The sequence below is a fragment of the Galeopterus variegatus genome, unplaced genomic scaffold (assembly GCF_000696425.1).
Source record: "Galeopterus variegatus unplaced genomic scaffold, G_variegatus-3.0.2 Scaffold361, whole genome shotgun sequence".
NCBI classification, from domain to species: domain Eukaryota; kingdom Metazoa; phylum Chordata; class Mammalia; order Dermoptera; family Cynocephalidae; genus Galeopterus; species Galeopterus variegatus.
Window position 1 is genome coordinate 246,889 of NW_007726472.1, and position 17,096 is coordinate 263,984.

Below are 17,096 nucleotides of genomic sequence, written 5' to 3' on the forward strand. Positions count from 1 at the left end.
GCCGCATCAAGCAGAACAGGGGAATGACAGGGAACCATTTGAAGACTGAAGACCTACATTGCGAGGGCTGTAACAGGTTCTCCTGTAGGATGATGAGCTGGTGTTGGGTGGTGCATGGCTCCAACCTTATCTCCAGGAGATATCCAAGCCAAATTACAGTGTGCTTTCTTTATGGGAATTTAGCTAAACCCCAAAGTGCCCTGAACAAACCAGGACAAAGCACTTAGCCTTCTTCTCCTTGAAACCAAACTCCTGAAACTGTCACTGTTTTACTGACTAGCTGTTACTTCCGTTCTTACCCGCCATGAAGAGATTTATAATTCTGTCAGTTTTATGCATCAATTCACTGATGTGACTAAGAACTGAGGCCCAGTGTGACTGCTGTAGAATCCAGCTGCCCTACTTATCAGGGGATTGAAACCACCAAGGCACTCAATTTAGAACTAGAACTAAAAGGTTCTTCTGACTGGATGCAAATAACTTCAAAGCATGATTGCAGACTTTCTGTGGTGGATATTGAGTTTCCAGTCAAAGAAGGCTGATTAGGCAGTGCAGCAGAGCAGGGAGCCAGACAGAGGCTGAGCAGCAGTTAAGGTTTCCAGTGCTCTAGTTGGAAGGGGATGCTGCTGTGAGATTTCTGGAAGGAAGACAGGCCAAGTGGTACAAGTCCAGGCACAGGGCCTGCCCTTTCCATTCCTGCATCAATCTCCATAGCTGAACATTACAGAGAGCAAGGATGTTCCAAATTTAATTCAAAGGTCCATTAATTTAATCTAATTTCTTTTATTTCACCCAGATGTCCATAATGTTGTAATCCCTCTTTTGCTGTCCTTTTGAATTTGGGTCTTGCTTTTTCACGGATCTTTGACATCGGTTAACTTTTTTGGGCACTGTACTGACAATCTTCTGGGAAAGCTGAGGTGCCTCCATTGTTGTCAAAGTGTCCGGATGCAGTGGCCTAGTGTAGGACGTTGCACAGTGCACTGGGGAGCACCCTTCCTTCTGCAGTCCCAGCTTCAGAGTGCAGCCCAGTCACAGAGGTTCTTGGGCTGGGATAAGAATTCTGGGATCTGAGCACTGGGGTGGGAACATGAATGTACATCCTTGTTCAGTTTCTAGCAGGTTAGGGCTTAGGTATAGAAGGAAGGAGTCAGCCCAATCTTTGAGATCTTAGCTATCTAGACTACGTTCCAGGTATTTGAAAAGTTCTTCACATATACGATTGCATGAAATCCTCATAAATGCTATAAAGTACATTTCATGATTACCCTTTCTTTTACATTTAAGAAAATCGAGCCTTTGTGAAGTTAAGAAAAAAAGTGTCCATAGTGATAGAGCTGAGGTTTGAATCCTGGCTTTTTCATGCCTTTTGTATTCATGAGCCCCAGTGTGAAGATTTGAAGGAGGGTGTGATGAGTAGCTTCTACAAGCCATGTTGGAGCCCTCCCACCAGACCACTTGCTGTCTAAATGACTTGGCTTCCTAGGTGCACGGAGAGGCACTGACCTGTCATTTTTCAAAATGTTGTCAATTACACATTCCCAAGCATGAGCTCCTGCACACACTGATTCATCTATTGGGTTCTACTAGAAAAGTATACTATGCTCTGACCAATAAACCAGGCAACTATACATTGCCTGCTTTGTTCTTTGGAACTGTAATACTGTATGTTTCATCCTTTTATTTGGGCCAAGGTGACTTTGGCTGATGTAATCTCTTCATTTTGTTTTCATTTCTCCTTGAACCCCTTCTTCCCTTCACCTACTTGTAGTCTTTGTCATGAAAACCTATGAGAGGATTGATAGCAATAATTTGTCCTCAGTGGGAATGAATGCTAGAATCCTAGAGATTCTAGTTTCTATAGGTCAAATAAAGACAGTATTATATTTCACATACTTGGCAAGCACAGCATGGGTGGTGATCAACTTAAGATAAAATTTTAAAAGTCTATTTTTTTAAAGTGGTGCATATTTGTTATTTTATGTAAGTTACATTTTCTGGAGGACAGTTCAAAATGGGTCTCACCAGGTTAAAATCAAGGTATATAAGAACAAGTCTGTGTTCTTTTGTGAATACAAAAATTCATTGTGAAAGACAATAATCTCTCCACTTTGAATATGTGAAAGCACTTTTTTTTCTCTCCACGCATGTTTAGTTCATAGCTTGTTTTGTTCAGGATAGTTTCCTTTGGTCAGTCAAGTTATCCATCAGCTTTCAATGTGCTGGTCGTTCATCAATCTTTATTCTGATCTATGTGTTAACAGTCTTTTTTTCTTGTGATCTTACCAAGTGTGCTAGAGTGTCCAATTAAATTTCCTAATGTCCTTAAAGATAGATAGTAATCATTTTTATAACAACCAGATCTAGCCTTTATAATGTTAAAATTCTTTATAAAGCCTTTTAGCAGGCATGTAGCAGCAGCCCATGTGTTAGTGCATGGTTGGCACATGGCAGTGGCATTAGAAAAGAGAGCACTTGAAGCAGGTCCATGCTCTTTTTTAATACCATGCTTCTGTCACTCTGTTTTGCCTCTCTGTCCTTTCATCCTGCTATATCTTTTTAATCTACTAGGGCTCAGGTCAAAAAGCACATTCAGCCTACATCTTCTCTGACCATTTCTCTGTATACTCACCATATTCCTCTGCCCTTGATTACAGCACTTACTTCATAGACCTTGCTTTACGTTTTTTATTAAAGACGGTTCCTGGCTTATAATGGTTCAACTTAAAGAGTTTTCAACTTTTATGATGGTGGGAAGGCAATATGTATTCAGTAGAAACTGTACTTAAGTATTCATAAACAATTCTGTTTTTCACTTTCAGTATAGTATTCAGTAAATTATATGAAATATTCAACATTTTATTATACAACAGGATTTGTGTTAGATGATTTTGCCCAACTGTGGGCTAACGTAAGTATTCTGAGCATGTTTCAGGTAGGCTAGGCTAAGCTATGACGTTTGGTAGGTTAGAGTTATTCAATGCATTTTCCACTTACTGATATTTTCAATTTATGATGGATTTATAGGGATGTAATCCCATCGTAAGTCAAGGAGCATCTGTATTTAGGTGTTTCTCTTCCACTGATCTCTAAGGTTCTTAGAAGCAGGGAGTTAATCACTTTTTTTTTATCCCTCCTCTTCTAGTGCTTTGCCTCTAATGGAAGGACCAAATGCAACTCATTTTAAGTCCATCTCTTCTAAAACCATTTGATTTCAATAATTAGAAGCATGGTGCTGCTGAAGGAAACAATATCATCATCTTTGTGCCAGATTTTCTTTGCAAGAAATAGGTACTCAATAACTACTAGCTGAATGAATCAAATAAACTATTTTTCCTATTTAACTTTTATTTTAATTGAAATTTTCTTATAAAGAAAGGGAGAAGCAGTTCTGGAGTGGATAGAGTATCACCTCACATGTCGCATGTTTGGCTTTTATCTCAAGACTAATCTGGAGTGCGGTGAAGTGGAAAAGTGTTAGGCTAGAAATGAGAAACTAGGGTTCTAGAACTAGCTCTGCACAGATGAACCATGATGCATGAAGATGATTGGCACTAAGACTCATGGAATCTAGAAGAAGCTCCACACAGGGTAGACATGGCATCAAGAAGACAGGCTCTCAGACACATATGCCAAGGTACTAAGGAACATATCCTTTGCCAAAAAGGGGATGGTGAGGGGAATGCATAATTGTATTATTTTTATATCAAACAACCAGGGGCTCTCAGCCTCTTTCAAGGTTCAATTCACCAGGAAAAGGCTCTTTGTCTTTATGGACATTATAACCTCACTGTGGTTTTAGATTTCCCTCTTCTATAAATCAGCACATACTTGAGAAAACTGTTTTCACATTTCAACCCTACATTGGAAGTGTAAAGAAATCTGGAAAAAACAATTGTCTTATAATTTTTAATGAGGAAATATTGTGATATTTTAAACTTGAACTAATGAAATACGTTCAGTTTCATGAATACTTTTATAGGTTTAACATCTAAAGATGGAAATATTTATCACTTGTATTTATAAAAATTAACGTAAATCACAGAAAAAGGTTCTCTGTCAGAAAATTTCCAACTTTTGAAGTTTAAAAACATTGTGAAGCAATGAGTGACTGAAAATTTACTGAGCACCTACCGTGTGCCCAGCACTGTGTGAGATGTTTTCACAATGTTTCAAGTCTCATTAATTCTCCTAACAAACCCTCATCTTAGATACTACTATTCCCAGTTGATAGATGTGGAAACCATGATGAAGGAGAGTTAAGTGACCTGCCTAACATCACTGGTCAGATAGTAGACATTCAACAAATATGTGCTGGAAAATCAATGGATGACTGAATGAATATGTAGAAGGCATTGAATTAGGCATGAAAGCAATTGACACTATCATCAGGCAATTCTCCCAATCCTAAGGACTAATGACCTGGGGGGATATATGAAGTACATCTACCGAAAAAAAAGACAAGAAAATAAGTTATGAGGTGAATAAGAATCAAGGAGGTCTTTACATGTCTCTTTTTTACTCAACTGTGAGTCTCTAAGCTTTAAACGCCATTGAGTTCCCTCCAGAGTGGGCTTTGTAGCCAACAAAGCCAGGTGCTTGTCACGGCTCTCTACTTTCTAGCTGTCACAGAACCTTTCTGAATTTGTTTCTTTTACTATGTAAACTGGGAATAACAGTACTGTCCTGCCAAGAAATTTGTTAAGATTGAATGCGTTTAGAGTGTTTGAAGCGCAGATCCGTATCTTAGCTCTCAGTAGGTATGCCCCACACAGTATTGCTGAAGTGAATAAAACAGGTCAGTGAGGTAAGGTTAAGAACAGAATCACCTAGAAGCAGAAGTATCTGAGTTTCTGCAATCGGTGATCACTAAGGAAAGGAAGGTCATGCCTACTGTGATCTAAGTATCAGAAAGCAATGATCATGTGTGTTCAGTTTAATTTCATGGGACTTAATGACATCTGTTGTGGGTAAAGATGCTTAATGAGCCAGATATCTCAGCACTAGTGGTTCCTGCATAAGCGTGTGCTCTAGGAACAGAGCTGTGTCTCCTTAAGTTGAGTGGGGTACAGAGTGAAAAGATACTGTAATGGTTTCCCAATGCTTCACAGAAAAAACAGCAGGCACAGAAAACAAAAAGCACATGTTTATCTTTAGTAAGAGAGATTGCAATGGAAAATGCACATTTGTTTACCCAGACACAAAAAATTATGTATGGCTTTCCATCACTAAATGGATTTTTTTCTATTGATCTGCTTGAATGATACGCCTAGACTAGATCAGAGGAATAACTTTGATGATGAGAGTGGGGTTAGAATATCCACAAAGATGGACAACCCCATCTTGGAGAAAACCAGAGGCAGCACTGGCACTAGGAGGAAAAACAAGGTCCTTGTCCCTCTGCTGAGTTTCCTTCAAATGTTTTATGTCTGTGCCCTTGTAGATGCATGCGACATGATAAACAACACTATGGCTTTTATTAATGCTTGCTGACAAGCTGAGTAAGTGGAGAATCTAGATATTTACAAATCATATGGGTCATAAACAGTGGCTAAAGTCTAAAAAAAAGCTCAGCAGAGAAAACATCCATCAAACAAATGGTGCCAGGAAGTTTCTGGATAAACAGTATCACAGAAAAGTTTACTACTTGGTGATTATTTTGTAAATTTTAATGAGTGAACTGATTACACAGGTACTTAAAAATGACAATATTTGGATACTATGGGATGAGGCACTCCAGATTACTGATGATTATCTCAGAGCCTTACAGGGAAGAGAGCAGAGGAGTTCATAGAATTATCTAAGTTCCGCATAGAGTTGGTTCAGCAATTCAAGTAATAATAGCAGCGATCATTTGTTGAGGGCCCACCAGGTGTTAGATACTCTGCTATTATTTAATCCTAACACAAAATGGAAATAGGCTCATAAGCTACCCAATTGAAATTTGCATGTCATCACGTTCTCAATGTCTGCATAAGACTGACAAAGCACTGTCTGTAAGATGTGAATCCTTGACCTTCATATTGAAACCTCTGGGGCTGATGCCCATTCTGCTTTAAATTTAACAGCAGCATTGGAATCACACATTTTTGTTTCACCCTAATGCAGGATTTGAGTTACAATTTTACCACAAGTTTGCTTGATGCCAAAGTCCATGTTCTTTTTACAACACTCTTTTTCCTTTTATTCTATTTCTATACATGTTTTTGGTAAACAATTTTAATATTGATGAACAAAACTTTTGCTTGATGTATGCCACATGGTTCAGTAAAACCGATGAAGGTAACCTTCTTTCAATAATAGAAATTAGAAAAATAAATTCATTTTGATTTTATGTCCCTAGTATCTTTATTTGCTTAACTTATAGGGAAGCAATTACAGAGGGCTGATATCTCAAGAATGACTTATCTGATTCATCACTGGAGTCAGCCAAAAGCTTTTTGCAAATTCTCACCCATGCATCAAATACGTAGATAGATTAAGTTGCAAGCAGTCAGTTTCTAAAACATGTTTATGTCTTAATACACTCTAAAATTATTTCCTACATTCTAAATCATTTTTGAAAAAGCAAATATCCCCCTGGGTAGCATGCAGTGACATGACAAAGAAATAGCAATAAATGATTAATTTTAAAAAATAAAATGTATTCTGACCTAAACTTATTCTGACCTAAAGCCAGTTCAAACATCTTGATATGAAATATATTTATTTCATTTGTTCCTGTTTCTTATGCCAGTTATTAATCTATACATACTTTGCAAATTAGAGTCAAGTGTTTTAAATCTTACAGCAAAATGTCAGGTAGAACATCACAGAATTGGTATTAGATCCTTGAAAACAGGTTGGTATCTGTTCCAGAGTTACAACATTTAGCCATTTAGAGTCTGTAAAAATCATATTTCAAGCCCCATCATTTGGAATTAATATTGATATTCACTGCACTCAATATTAAAATACAATTTTTTTTAAAAAGAGGAGTACATGTCAATTTCAGAATATGTATCTAAAAATGATAACTCTTTGGGGAAGAATGTATTTTTATTAATAGTTCAAAACTACTAATTTAGATCACAACAAATTATGAAAACAGCCTTTTCCCCTTACCATTATGTGTTAGATTTTTCTGTGGAAAATATGCTATCATTCTGGAAAGCCAAGCTTTCTTGGAATAAGCAAAAGAACAGATCCCACTTAACATTGTTAATCGCCATTAATCACCTTTCAGTTACTGTCCAGTCTAGAAGAGCTCAGGGCTGATAATTTCTTAATTTAGAAATGTTGAATTTTATGCTATAAACTTCAATACATATACACTGCCCCTAATTTCATAGGTGTATCTTTTAAATGAATCATAGGTTAGTTTTAGTTAAACTATGACGGTCATATAATGATTTAGATAGTAATTATGTAGCTTATAGAAAGAACACTCATATTTTACCTAATTTTGTGCATATTTGCTATACTCATTAGCATGCCCATCAAAAAAAGCAAATGCAACTTGAACATTTTTTTTAACTGTTGGACAGCTTTGAGTTTGAAAGCATGAGGTTGAAATTATTGGCAAAAATTGGGTTTTGGAACTGCAGTTACCTACAGATTTCAATTATACATGCCACCCTTTTCCCCATTACCCTCTAGGAAACTGAAAGTTGGATATATTAACTTGTTACATTATCTTCAGTCCAGAAGCTTTTACAGACAAGTTTAACTTATCTATTACTTGAGACTTTTTTTCAAAAAGTAGACCTTATGTGTTGGAGTTCCGGCTTTTCAATACTGGGCAATGTTTTTTGTCTCTCTCCCTTTTCTCCCCAAACTTTTACTGTCCTCTTGCTTCCCATTTTCAACCCTCTTTTTGAAGAGAACTAAAACTCACTATCATCTAACCTCCCTTCTACTAAATAAAATGGAGAAACAAAACGTAAAATTTAATTTAAAAATATGAACTTTTTCTGCTTCACTACATAAGTTCTTCACCCAGTGCGTCTGAGTTATATTTTAGAGTTTATAAAACTGTTTTGTATATTCACATTCAAGTGTCATCTCTTCAAAATCCTGCTCTTCAGAATCATGAAAATTGCCAGTTTTGATCTGTTTGAGCAAATCAGAAGAACAGATGCTCAATAGATATTCATAGATGACAAACTTGCTTCTGCTCAACAGCACTAAGAAACTATTATACTGATAGTTGGAAACTTTTCTGGAGATCTTAAAAAGTTCATGTTTTATCTGACACCTAGAGAACTCCCATGATTTGTAAGTATTTTAATTTTTTTAATCTTTTATTCACTGCTCCTTCCTCATACATCAGGATACAAGCCATGAATTTGTATTTTTAAATTCTAAGAGTGGAAAATACCAGCTGAAATATTAAACCTGACTTCCCTTGCTTTTGTGATGCACGGAGGTGGTTCAACATCAGTGGAATGATAAACAATTAAATCAGTACATTTATACAAATGCAGAGATGGTGGTGACTTGGCAGGATTAAATGAAATGGTACAAGGCTGCCTTAGGGTCATTTTAAACAAGAGATTAAGAAATGGAACCTAAGCCAACAGGGGAGAGAGATGATGTTTTCTCTCACAAACATCAAGTAGATTGTGGTCTCGAATGCTCTTGCAAGGTGATTTCAGTATCCAAAGGCATTCTTAATAAAGCTACACTCCTTAGTCTATGAGGTGGGTTTCCATAAATGGTAGAAATACACTAATGCTGGATTATTAATATCTTCAATTCTACAAACATTACTGAACATCAAAATCAGATATTGAGCCAAGTGCTAGAGATATAAGATGAACAATCTCTAAACCAGTGGCTCTCAACCGTGGCTGACTGTAAGGATGGATCTTTCAGGAACCGTAGGACAACATCAATACCCTAGCCCTGCCATCCAGAGATTCTGGATCCATGTGTCTGCGGTGGGATTAGGCATCTGTAGTTTTATAAAGCAACTCAGGTGATTTAATATACACCCAATATTGAGACCCATAGGAAGTCTTGGGATTGCACACACACACACAAAAGTACAATAACTGTGCAGTACTAGGACACATAAAGTGCTGTGGTATCCCAGGTACTCCTAATTTTGCTTGGGGTGGGGGATCACAGGAACAGGACAAGGGACAAGAAAGCCTTCCTCAAGGAAATGATGCAAGCATATTTCAAAATTCTAAGTAGCTAGAGCTAGCTAATAATTCTCCAACAAGTATTATGTGCCAGGTGCTCTTAATGGCACCACAAACAGTCCCCAGAAGTAAGTAATATTATACACACATTGCCAGTGAGGAACCAGACTTAGGAAGCGTTGGTGACTTACTGAAAAAATCGCAACATTGTAAATGGCAGGATTAGGATTTGAATCCAGGCCTCCTGCCTCCAACTCAACATAACTTTTGGGAAAAAAAAAAAAAAAAGGTAATGGATTTAGGTGATTTCTAAATTTTAATATTTCCAGAAATGAGGTGCCAAGTAGGGCTACCACTTTAATAGCTGTAGTGGTTAACATGTTTGAAGACAGAGTCAGACTTTATTGCTTCTTTCTCCAAAACCATTTTTAATATTTCTTCTAGAATTTTTAAAAACATGTTACTATTTTACTTTCCCTCAGGTTGACCTAGTAGAGATTCAAATACAGGAACACCACACAGAAAAGCAATTTCTTCTTGGAACTGGATCCAATCTGATCCCTGGGGAGATTCAGTTTGAGAGTTACTCATACAGTGATCTGTATATGGCATATCTCTGTAACATCAGGGCCAGCAGTGACTTCTTTTTCTCCTCTTAGCTGTGTATTTTAGGTATATAAGATTTATAACCTATGCCATAAGCAGAAGACTCATGCAGGAGTTACCTAGTCACTTTAGACCCAATTTTTTTTTTTTCTTTCTTTCTTTCTTTCTTTTCTTCTTTCTTTCTTTCTTTCTTTCTTTCTTTCTTTCTTTCTTTCTTTCTTTCTTTCTTTCTTTCTTTCTTTCTTTCTTTCTTTCTTTCTCTCTCTCTCTCTCTCTCTCTCTCTCTCTCTCTCTCTCTCTCTTTCTTTTCTTTTTTTTTTTTTTGCAGCTGGTAGATACAGAGATAAAACCTTGGTCCTTGGTGTTATCAGCACCACAGTCTAAGCAACTGAGCTAACCAGCCAGCCCCTGGCCTAAATGTTCTAACTGGTTGTACTAAAGCAGCCCAGGTTCACAGTTCTTAAAAACATCCTTGATATTATAAAGTTTAGGAAATAAGGCCTCTCGTAGCTAAATATCTTCACATCTATGATACAAGCCCAGCCTTATAAGTCTTTTTAGTGAAAATTTTAATGATAGCAAACTTATCAAATGAAGCAAGGATATAACAGACTAGAAATTAGAGTTTGATTCAACAGGAGGTCATTACATGTTATTTCTCTATTAATTTGAGTCTCACATTCCAATAAACATTTTCATCCTAAGATCGTATCACTCAGATATATGACTAGGATATTTATACTTTAAGTACTATTGTTTGAAGTCACGATATTCTTTCTGCCTGAATGTTCCTCTCTCTTCTCCCCTCATTGTGCTTTCCTGAAACATCCAATTGAGATGTGCTCTCACACACCTCCAAACTATCCCAGACCTTCTTTTCCTCTCCCTTGGGACATTTATATCATAAGCACCTGAATCACCCAGGTAACAAGTACACAGTAGATCCTGATAAAAAAATTTTTGAAAGGGAGAGGGGGAAGGAGAGTTAGAGAGAAATTGGTAAAGGGTCACAAAAAATGTTTACATTGTGTAATGATAAATTTTTTTTTAAAAATTGAAGAATGGACATCAAGTGGGTAGAGTTGAAATCTTCCAATAGAATGTTGGCTTTTGCTTTAACAGGAGCATCTCCTGCCAACATTGACAGTCCTAGACTAAACCAACCCTCATATCTCAGAGAGTCGTGGTAGACTATTACAGAAGCACTGTCATTGTAGAGAAGAGACCATGGCTCTCATTTCTTCTTCATTGCTAACTAGTCACTCAGCCTTTGGCAAATTATTTACCTCCCTTGTCTTTGGTTACGGCCTCTGCAAAATTTGGGCTAATCATGCCTTACTTGCCAAGAAGCAAGAAGCTGGTCCAGATGATTTCACAAGCTTTCTTCTAGCTCCAAACTATGACATATCTTTGACTAGATCAAACCTTTCTTAGTCCCATCCAAATAACACAGGTTGGACAAAACATAGAACTTCATTTGAAAGTGCTGTGAAATAAATAAGTGATAACAGACTGATAGTAATCATCTGATTTAAGTGAATTAAATATATTGCATGGCTAATTTTTACTTATTATTACTATTAACACTCCTGTCTGGTTATAAAGAACCCCCAAGCCTACCTTTTGACTTCCGGTCATGGTATGACCTGCCTCGATGATGAGGCGTGTCCAGATACAAATTCTCCAGATCTTCTTGCCACGAATCTGGGTGGAAGTGCTTGAGCAGATCTTCCACAGTATCAAATTCTGCAATTGTTTTGTCCAGAGCATCCGCCGTGAGATTGGGATCCGTTACTGATAGAGAGTGATAGGCTACCTCCTAAAAGTGACATATAGCACAGTGTACTCAGAAAAAGTCCATGGCTATAAAATACAGCAGCCACACAACTATATGGAAGGAAGACAAACAGGCTCTGACTATAAGACATCATATGTCTAAATACCAGGTAAAAGCACTCTGCCAATGTCTTGCCATATTCTTAAATAAAAACAATTAATTGGTAAAGGTCATTCACTTTTTTGCAATCAAAGCCAAGCAGATCATAAAACTTCTGATTCATATAAGCTATAATCACGTAAAAAGATACAGGCTAGATGGAAATATCAAAATTAGTTCATCCAGTTTCTTGGTTCAAGGTCCTGAATTATCCATATATCAACAAATAATGGTGAGAATTAAAATTCCAAATTCCTTCCATGTGAATTTTGATCATTCATTCCATTCTCCCACATTTAGGTTCTGTATCTCCCTTTTACATGTCATCTAGCATTGCAGATGATGTGTGAGCAGTATTTGAAACTACTCTAGAGACATTTTGAGGAAATTTGGCACTTTAACCAATTTATTTACTGTTAACAAGGATAATTAGCCATAAAACTGGCTCTCTTGACTTCAGTGTGGAAGATTCATATGGGAAGCATATTAAAAAGTGCTGCAGCTTGCTGGTGATCCCGGTTGCAATTAAAACATTCTCAGAAAATACTCTTTAAATGAGAAAGCCAACATCACTGTAAGTCTAGAAAGGATTTTGTATTTTGCCATGGAATGCATCCCCACACAAGGTTTCTAACCACTTACTTCACTAACCCTTGTACAATCTAGAGGTAAATGAACCATGATTCAAATATCTCTGTAAAAATTCATGACCCATTAACAAGGAAATAGAGAGTATACAGCCTCAAATGATTTCTAAATGTCTTTAAAGAAACTGCCAAACAAATAAGCTCCCCCAAGGGTGAATATCTCTTCTCACTAAGGGAAAATGAAAATTAATGAAAACTTGCTTTCCTGAAACTTAACTGCAGTATCCTAAGGAGAAATAATATGTGCTACAGATTCTTAGGCAGCAAAGCCCACAGTTTATATTCTCACTCTCAGGTAATGTTTTCATGTTTTCTCTTTTAAGCAACCAAGGTCCAAAGGTCAGTAAGCCATTCGATGATCACCTGCTGTCGGAGGAATGGTCCCTCTTTAGCAAAATTAAGGGGTATGAAAGCATGCATCTACCATTGGTGTAACTCAAGAGCAGTTTCAAATATGCCCTGTAAGGGAAAGGGAGTGGGGGGAAGATGGGAGTTGGAGAGGAGGGTGGGAGACATGAGATAAACTGGAGAATGGGTCAGGCTCTTCTTAAATTTTTATTTATTCCTTATTCATTTAGAGAAACCATTCACCTAATTTTCAGTCAGCTCTTGCAGAATAAGTAGACATCCTCATCCTGGACCAGACTTTTCCCACCGTGCTACTTGCATTACCTCCTAACGAGTTCACTCTATATTCTGCACAGGTGTATCCAGGTAATACACTCATTTATCTGGCATGGTCTCTGTCATGTTGAGTACGTTACCGAAGAGTCTAGGGATTTGTGAATAGCTCAAGCCATGTTAAAGACAAGCTCTACAGTCATCTCCTTGATAGGATAGGGATCCAAACTAGGTGCAACCATATTTGTTCCTTCTGTTTTTGATAGGCCAGCTCTTTAATCTAGGTGTGTGTGTGTATGTGTGTGTGCGTGAGTGTTTGCATCTGATGTGAGCTAACCTCTACCTGAAGCACATAATTTCTGTCCTTCCCATCATTCTGGGTATCACATGCTAAGGGTAGATAATACTTATAATTCAGTACTATAATTCCAAATCCTAATTCAACTTATATCATCTTGCTCTATAGTCTGTCAGGCTTATTTTCACCAGATGATTTATAATTTGTCTGATATCATAAGAGTGCAGGTCTAAGATCCAGAAAATCAAAATGAGCTGACCCAAGTTAGGAGCATGGCAGCATATAAAAGCCTTGAAATTAAAATGCTTCCTTCTTTTTTGAAATAAAAGCAAGGATATCAATCAAGCATTCTCACACAAGTGGATTGATAGCTCTGGGAAAAGTGGCTGCAAGGAATTTTCTGGAGTGGCACCTAATAATGCCTACAGTGTAGTGTTCCCAGATAGCTCGCCAAGAGAAACCTGTGGGAGGCTCTCAGTCCCTGAGGGAGAGGGGGAAATCTAATCTCTTCTAACCTCAGGCGAAGAGCAAATTCAAACCACAGGTAAAATGTAAAACTGTCCTTATGTATGTCCTTACTGCTGTTTAAAATTGTACTTATGTCCTTACTGCTGTTTTCAAGTTTTTACTTAGGGCATTTGGCAGAACAGTGCTGATGGTTAAGAAAATATTTATGAGTGATTAGGTGACAAAATAAACCCACGAGAACATTTTTCTTTCTGAGGTAATATTTAAAAATTATTTCTGACAGAAAGAACTAATTGGGTGTGCCTACGTCAGCTGCATTAGAAATATGATCTCATTCAGCTTTTGTTATATGAGCATACTTCAAAAAGTTCATGGAAAAATAGAATTAAAAGATAAAGTGAATCTTTCAAGAACTTTTTGAAGTACTCGTGTATTTATAAAAAGTCAATTCTAAAGTTAACTAAATTACTTTAAGATGATAATAATTTGTAAAAAATTATCTGAAAACTGTAAGTTGCTTTCAACAAAAACAAAGTATGGTTTATACAGAAGGTAATGGTAGGTCCGATGGCCCTTGCTCCTACTCCAGAAGGTTCTTGAAAAACCGAATACTGAAAAAAGGAGCTAAGTTGCCCTGATATTCCAAGAATGCTAAGCAGTATCTTGACTTGGAACTCAAACCGGAAGAGTTTCCAGAGGATATGGACCTAGGAACAAACTTCCTCAGATACTCCAAATGAATGGGATATCCCTCTCTTTTAATAGACATGGATTATCTTTAATTAGCTAAAAGTCCTTCCAGGCTTGTAATTCTGCATGTGGGGCAGGAAGGATTGGACAACCTTGAGCTCTCATGTATACGTGTTTGAGAAGCTGGAGGATCCCTTGACAGGAATAGCACACTGAGTCTTGGTTGCAAAATCTGCTGTTGGCAGCCACGTTGAGTCCTCAGTCTTGGGCTGCTAACTGCCCAACCCTCCTGCTTAGCCTGATCAGCTCCTCAGTATTACCTGCCTTATTTTAATTTTCACTTAACTAAGAATGATTGCCTACCCTGAGCTAGGTTCAGAGCTTGCATTCTGCACTGTCAAAAACAAACCAAGCACTCAATATTACCATCAGAAACCTCACCGATCTCTTGATCAGATGACTTTTTAGTCTAGCAATACATGAGGTGAATTAAATAGTCACAGAATCCATAGCTGAAGAAATCCTGCCATAGGAGGGAATTAAAAAAAAAAAAGATAGCATATCACTGTTGGAAAAAAAATTCAACTCTGATTCAGCCACACAGACCCACTTTAGAACCATGGACAAGCATTCCCCCCCTCTTGACCTTTTTATGAACAGCTGCATTTGCTATTGTGTATTTTCTCACTACATAAGTGCTACACATAGGATTGGTGAAAAGAAGGTCTGCTCTTTCTGTGCAAAGTAAATAAGGAGACAAAATACTAAGCAATGACTAAATTTGGAGAAAAAATTGGGGCATGAACCATTTTACAGCTTCAGGGTGAGTTATGTTTTATATCCAAGTCAAATAGAATACATGCCTGATTTTCACTTAAGTTATCTTACTGTAAACATTGGGATTTTTTAAGTCTGAAAAGACCCTTGAAAACGCAAAGGTTAACATCTTCTCCTGGAATATTCAAAAAGCTATTTTGAAATTCCCCACTTGAGCATGGGCCATGGACAAGTTTGCTACGTTTGACATGTCTGGACAGTCCTCTTATTGGAATGCTCTGCTTTGAGACTGATGAATATTTAAATCAGTGTCTATCTTGAGTTCCTACAATAGTATACTGTAATTCCTGGAAACTTTTCTGAAAGAGAGGAAAAAAGTGTGTCTGATATAACCCACGGTAACCTGAATGAAATGATGGAACACATTCTGCTGAGATCCAGCTTTTGCTCAAGCCACAGGTCCTTAACGTAGCTGAAGTCCTTCTGGGGTTGACCTTAGCTATTTCATCAATTTCTTCCCCTGGCAACAGAGTAATAAATTACTTACTGAGATAGAGCTTGTCACTGATTCCCAGTTGGTTTCTGAGTCTGCTGCCGGTTGGAAATCTTCCTAGAAGGCAAAGAAACATCCATGTGAGTCAGTCAAACCTCTGTTCAATTCATTAAGTGCACAGTTTCCACATCTCAGCCTTCTAAATCTTCCAACTAAGTGACAACAGAAATAGGACTATATTCCTGCTGAACAGGTCATCATTTGTCTTAAGCATCTCTCCTCAAGAACCCTTCTCTTTCCAGACTTGGACAGCTGCATTAACATTTTCTTGTAAGCACTGATGAAATGGGAAATGTGCAGACAGGAGTTCAAATTTTAACTCAGCCATGTACTAGCTATGAGACCCCAGGCAACTGACTTAATCTCTCCAATCCTCCCCTTCCTCATCTGCAAAGGCTGGATGGAAAGCTTACATTACAGGGTTGTTCTGAGAACTGAATGCATTAATCACATAATTATAACTGGCACTTAATAAATTAATTAAAATTAATAAAGACAATGATATTTTTATTATTGATGTTCGTTTGGTTTAAACTAGGTTCTTCATCATGTTCAATCCTACCTGCTGAGCTAGTCCACACTATCATTGATCTTTTCAAAAAGATAAACTTAACTTTCAAAGGTCTGTTCCTGACTCTATCAAGAAACGTCAGGAAGAATGAATAACGGGGAAGAAAATCGCTGGAAGTGACAAAGTACTGCCCACTTGAGGAAGAAGGTAAAGGCAGAGCTGAGAAAGCCAGTTATCTCATACAAACCTGAAAGGATTTGTGATAGCAATGGACCTCACAAAAAGAGACTTCTCGTAAAAGGCAAACTTGTTTCCCATTTGTATGTGACTTTTATGTTAATTACTCCAGCACCAGTAAGTTTAAAAAATATAACGGGAAGGAAAGCTGATTCTACCATTTTTACATGTCACAGGTGGCTTCTTGACCCTGCAAAAATAAATCACCTTGGTGAATTTCTTCCAGCCTAACCAGGGAGTGAGAGGTATTTTGAGATGACGCTGGGAAATATTCAGCCACTCAAGACTGACAGCTTATTTATCCAAGTATACTTACTGAATGAGTGCTAAGTATCAGGTCTAAATTTGATTAACATTTTGAGGAGCTGGAGGTGCTCCCGTTAATTGTTCATGATGAGACTGGTTTATAAATAAATGCCTGTGCTGTAGAAAATTTCAGCTGTTTAACAAGAGAGAACTGAGTCAAATGTGGGGCTCAAGGAATGAACATGCATTAAAAATGGACTAGAGGGCCGAGCCTGTGGCGCTCCTGTCGTGGGTTCGGATCCTATATAGGGATGACTGGTTCGCTCACAGCGCTCACTGGCTGAGCGTGGTGCGGCTGGTCTCAAAAAGAACAAAAAA

At 37.6% G+C, this 17,096-nt stretch overlaps 1 protein-coding gene across 2 annotated transcripts in view; it reads right to left on the reverse strand.

Annotated features, from left to right (window-relative positions):
* Nucleotides 1-17,096, reverse strand: part of PDGFD (platelet derived growth factor D) — a 230,312-nt gene that overhangs the window by 14,535 nt on the left and 198,681 nt on the right. For both annotated transcript variants that reach the window (XM_008567982.1, XM_008567983.1), the window contains exons 4-5: nt 15,719-15,781; nt 11,355-11,553 (exon numbers count right to left, since the gene is read on the reverse strand). In XM_008567982.1, coding sequence (XP_008566204.1) covers nt 11,355-11,553; nt 15,719-15,781 — 262 coding nt within the window. The remainder of the gene's footprint in view (nt 1-11,354; nt 11,554-15,718; nt 15,782-17,096) is intronic.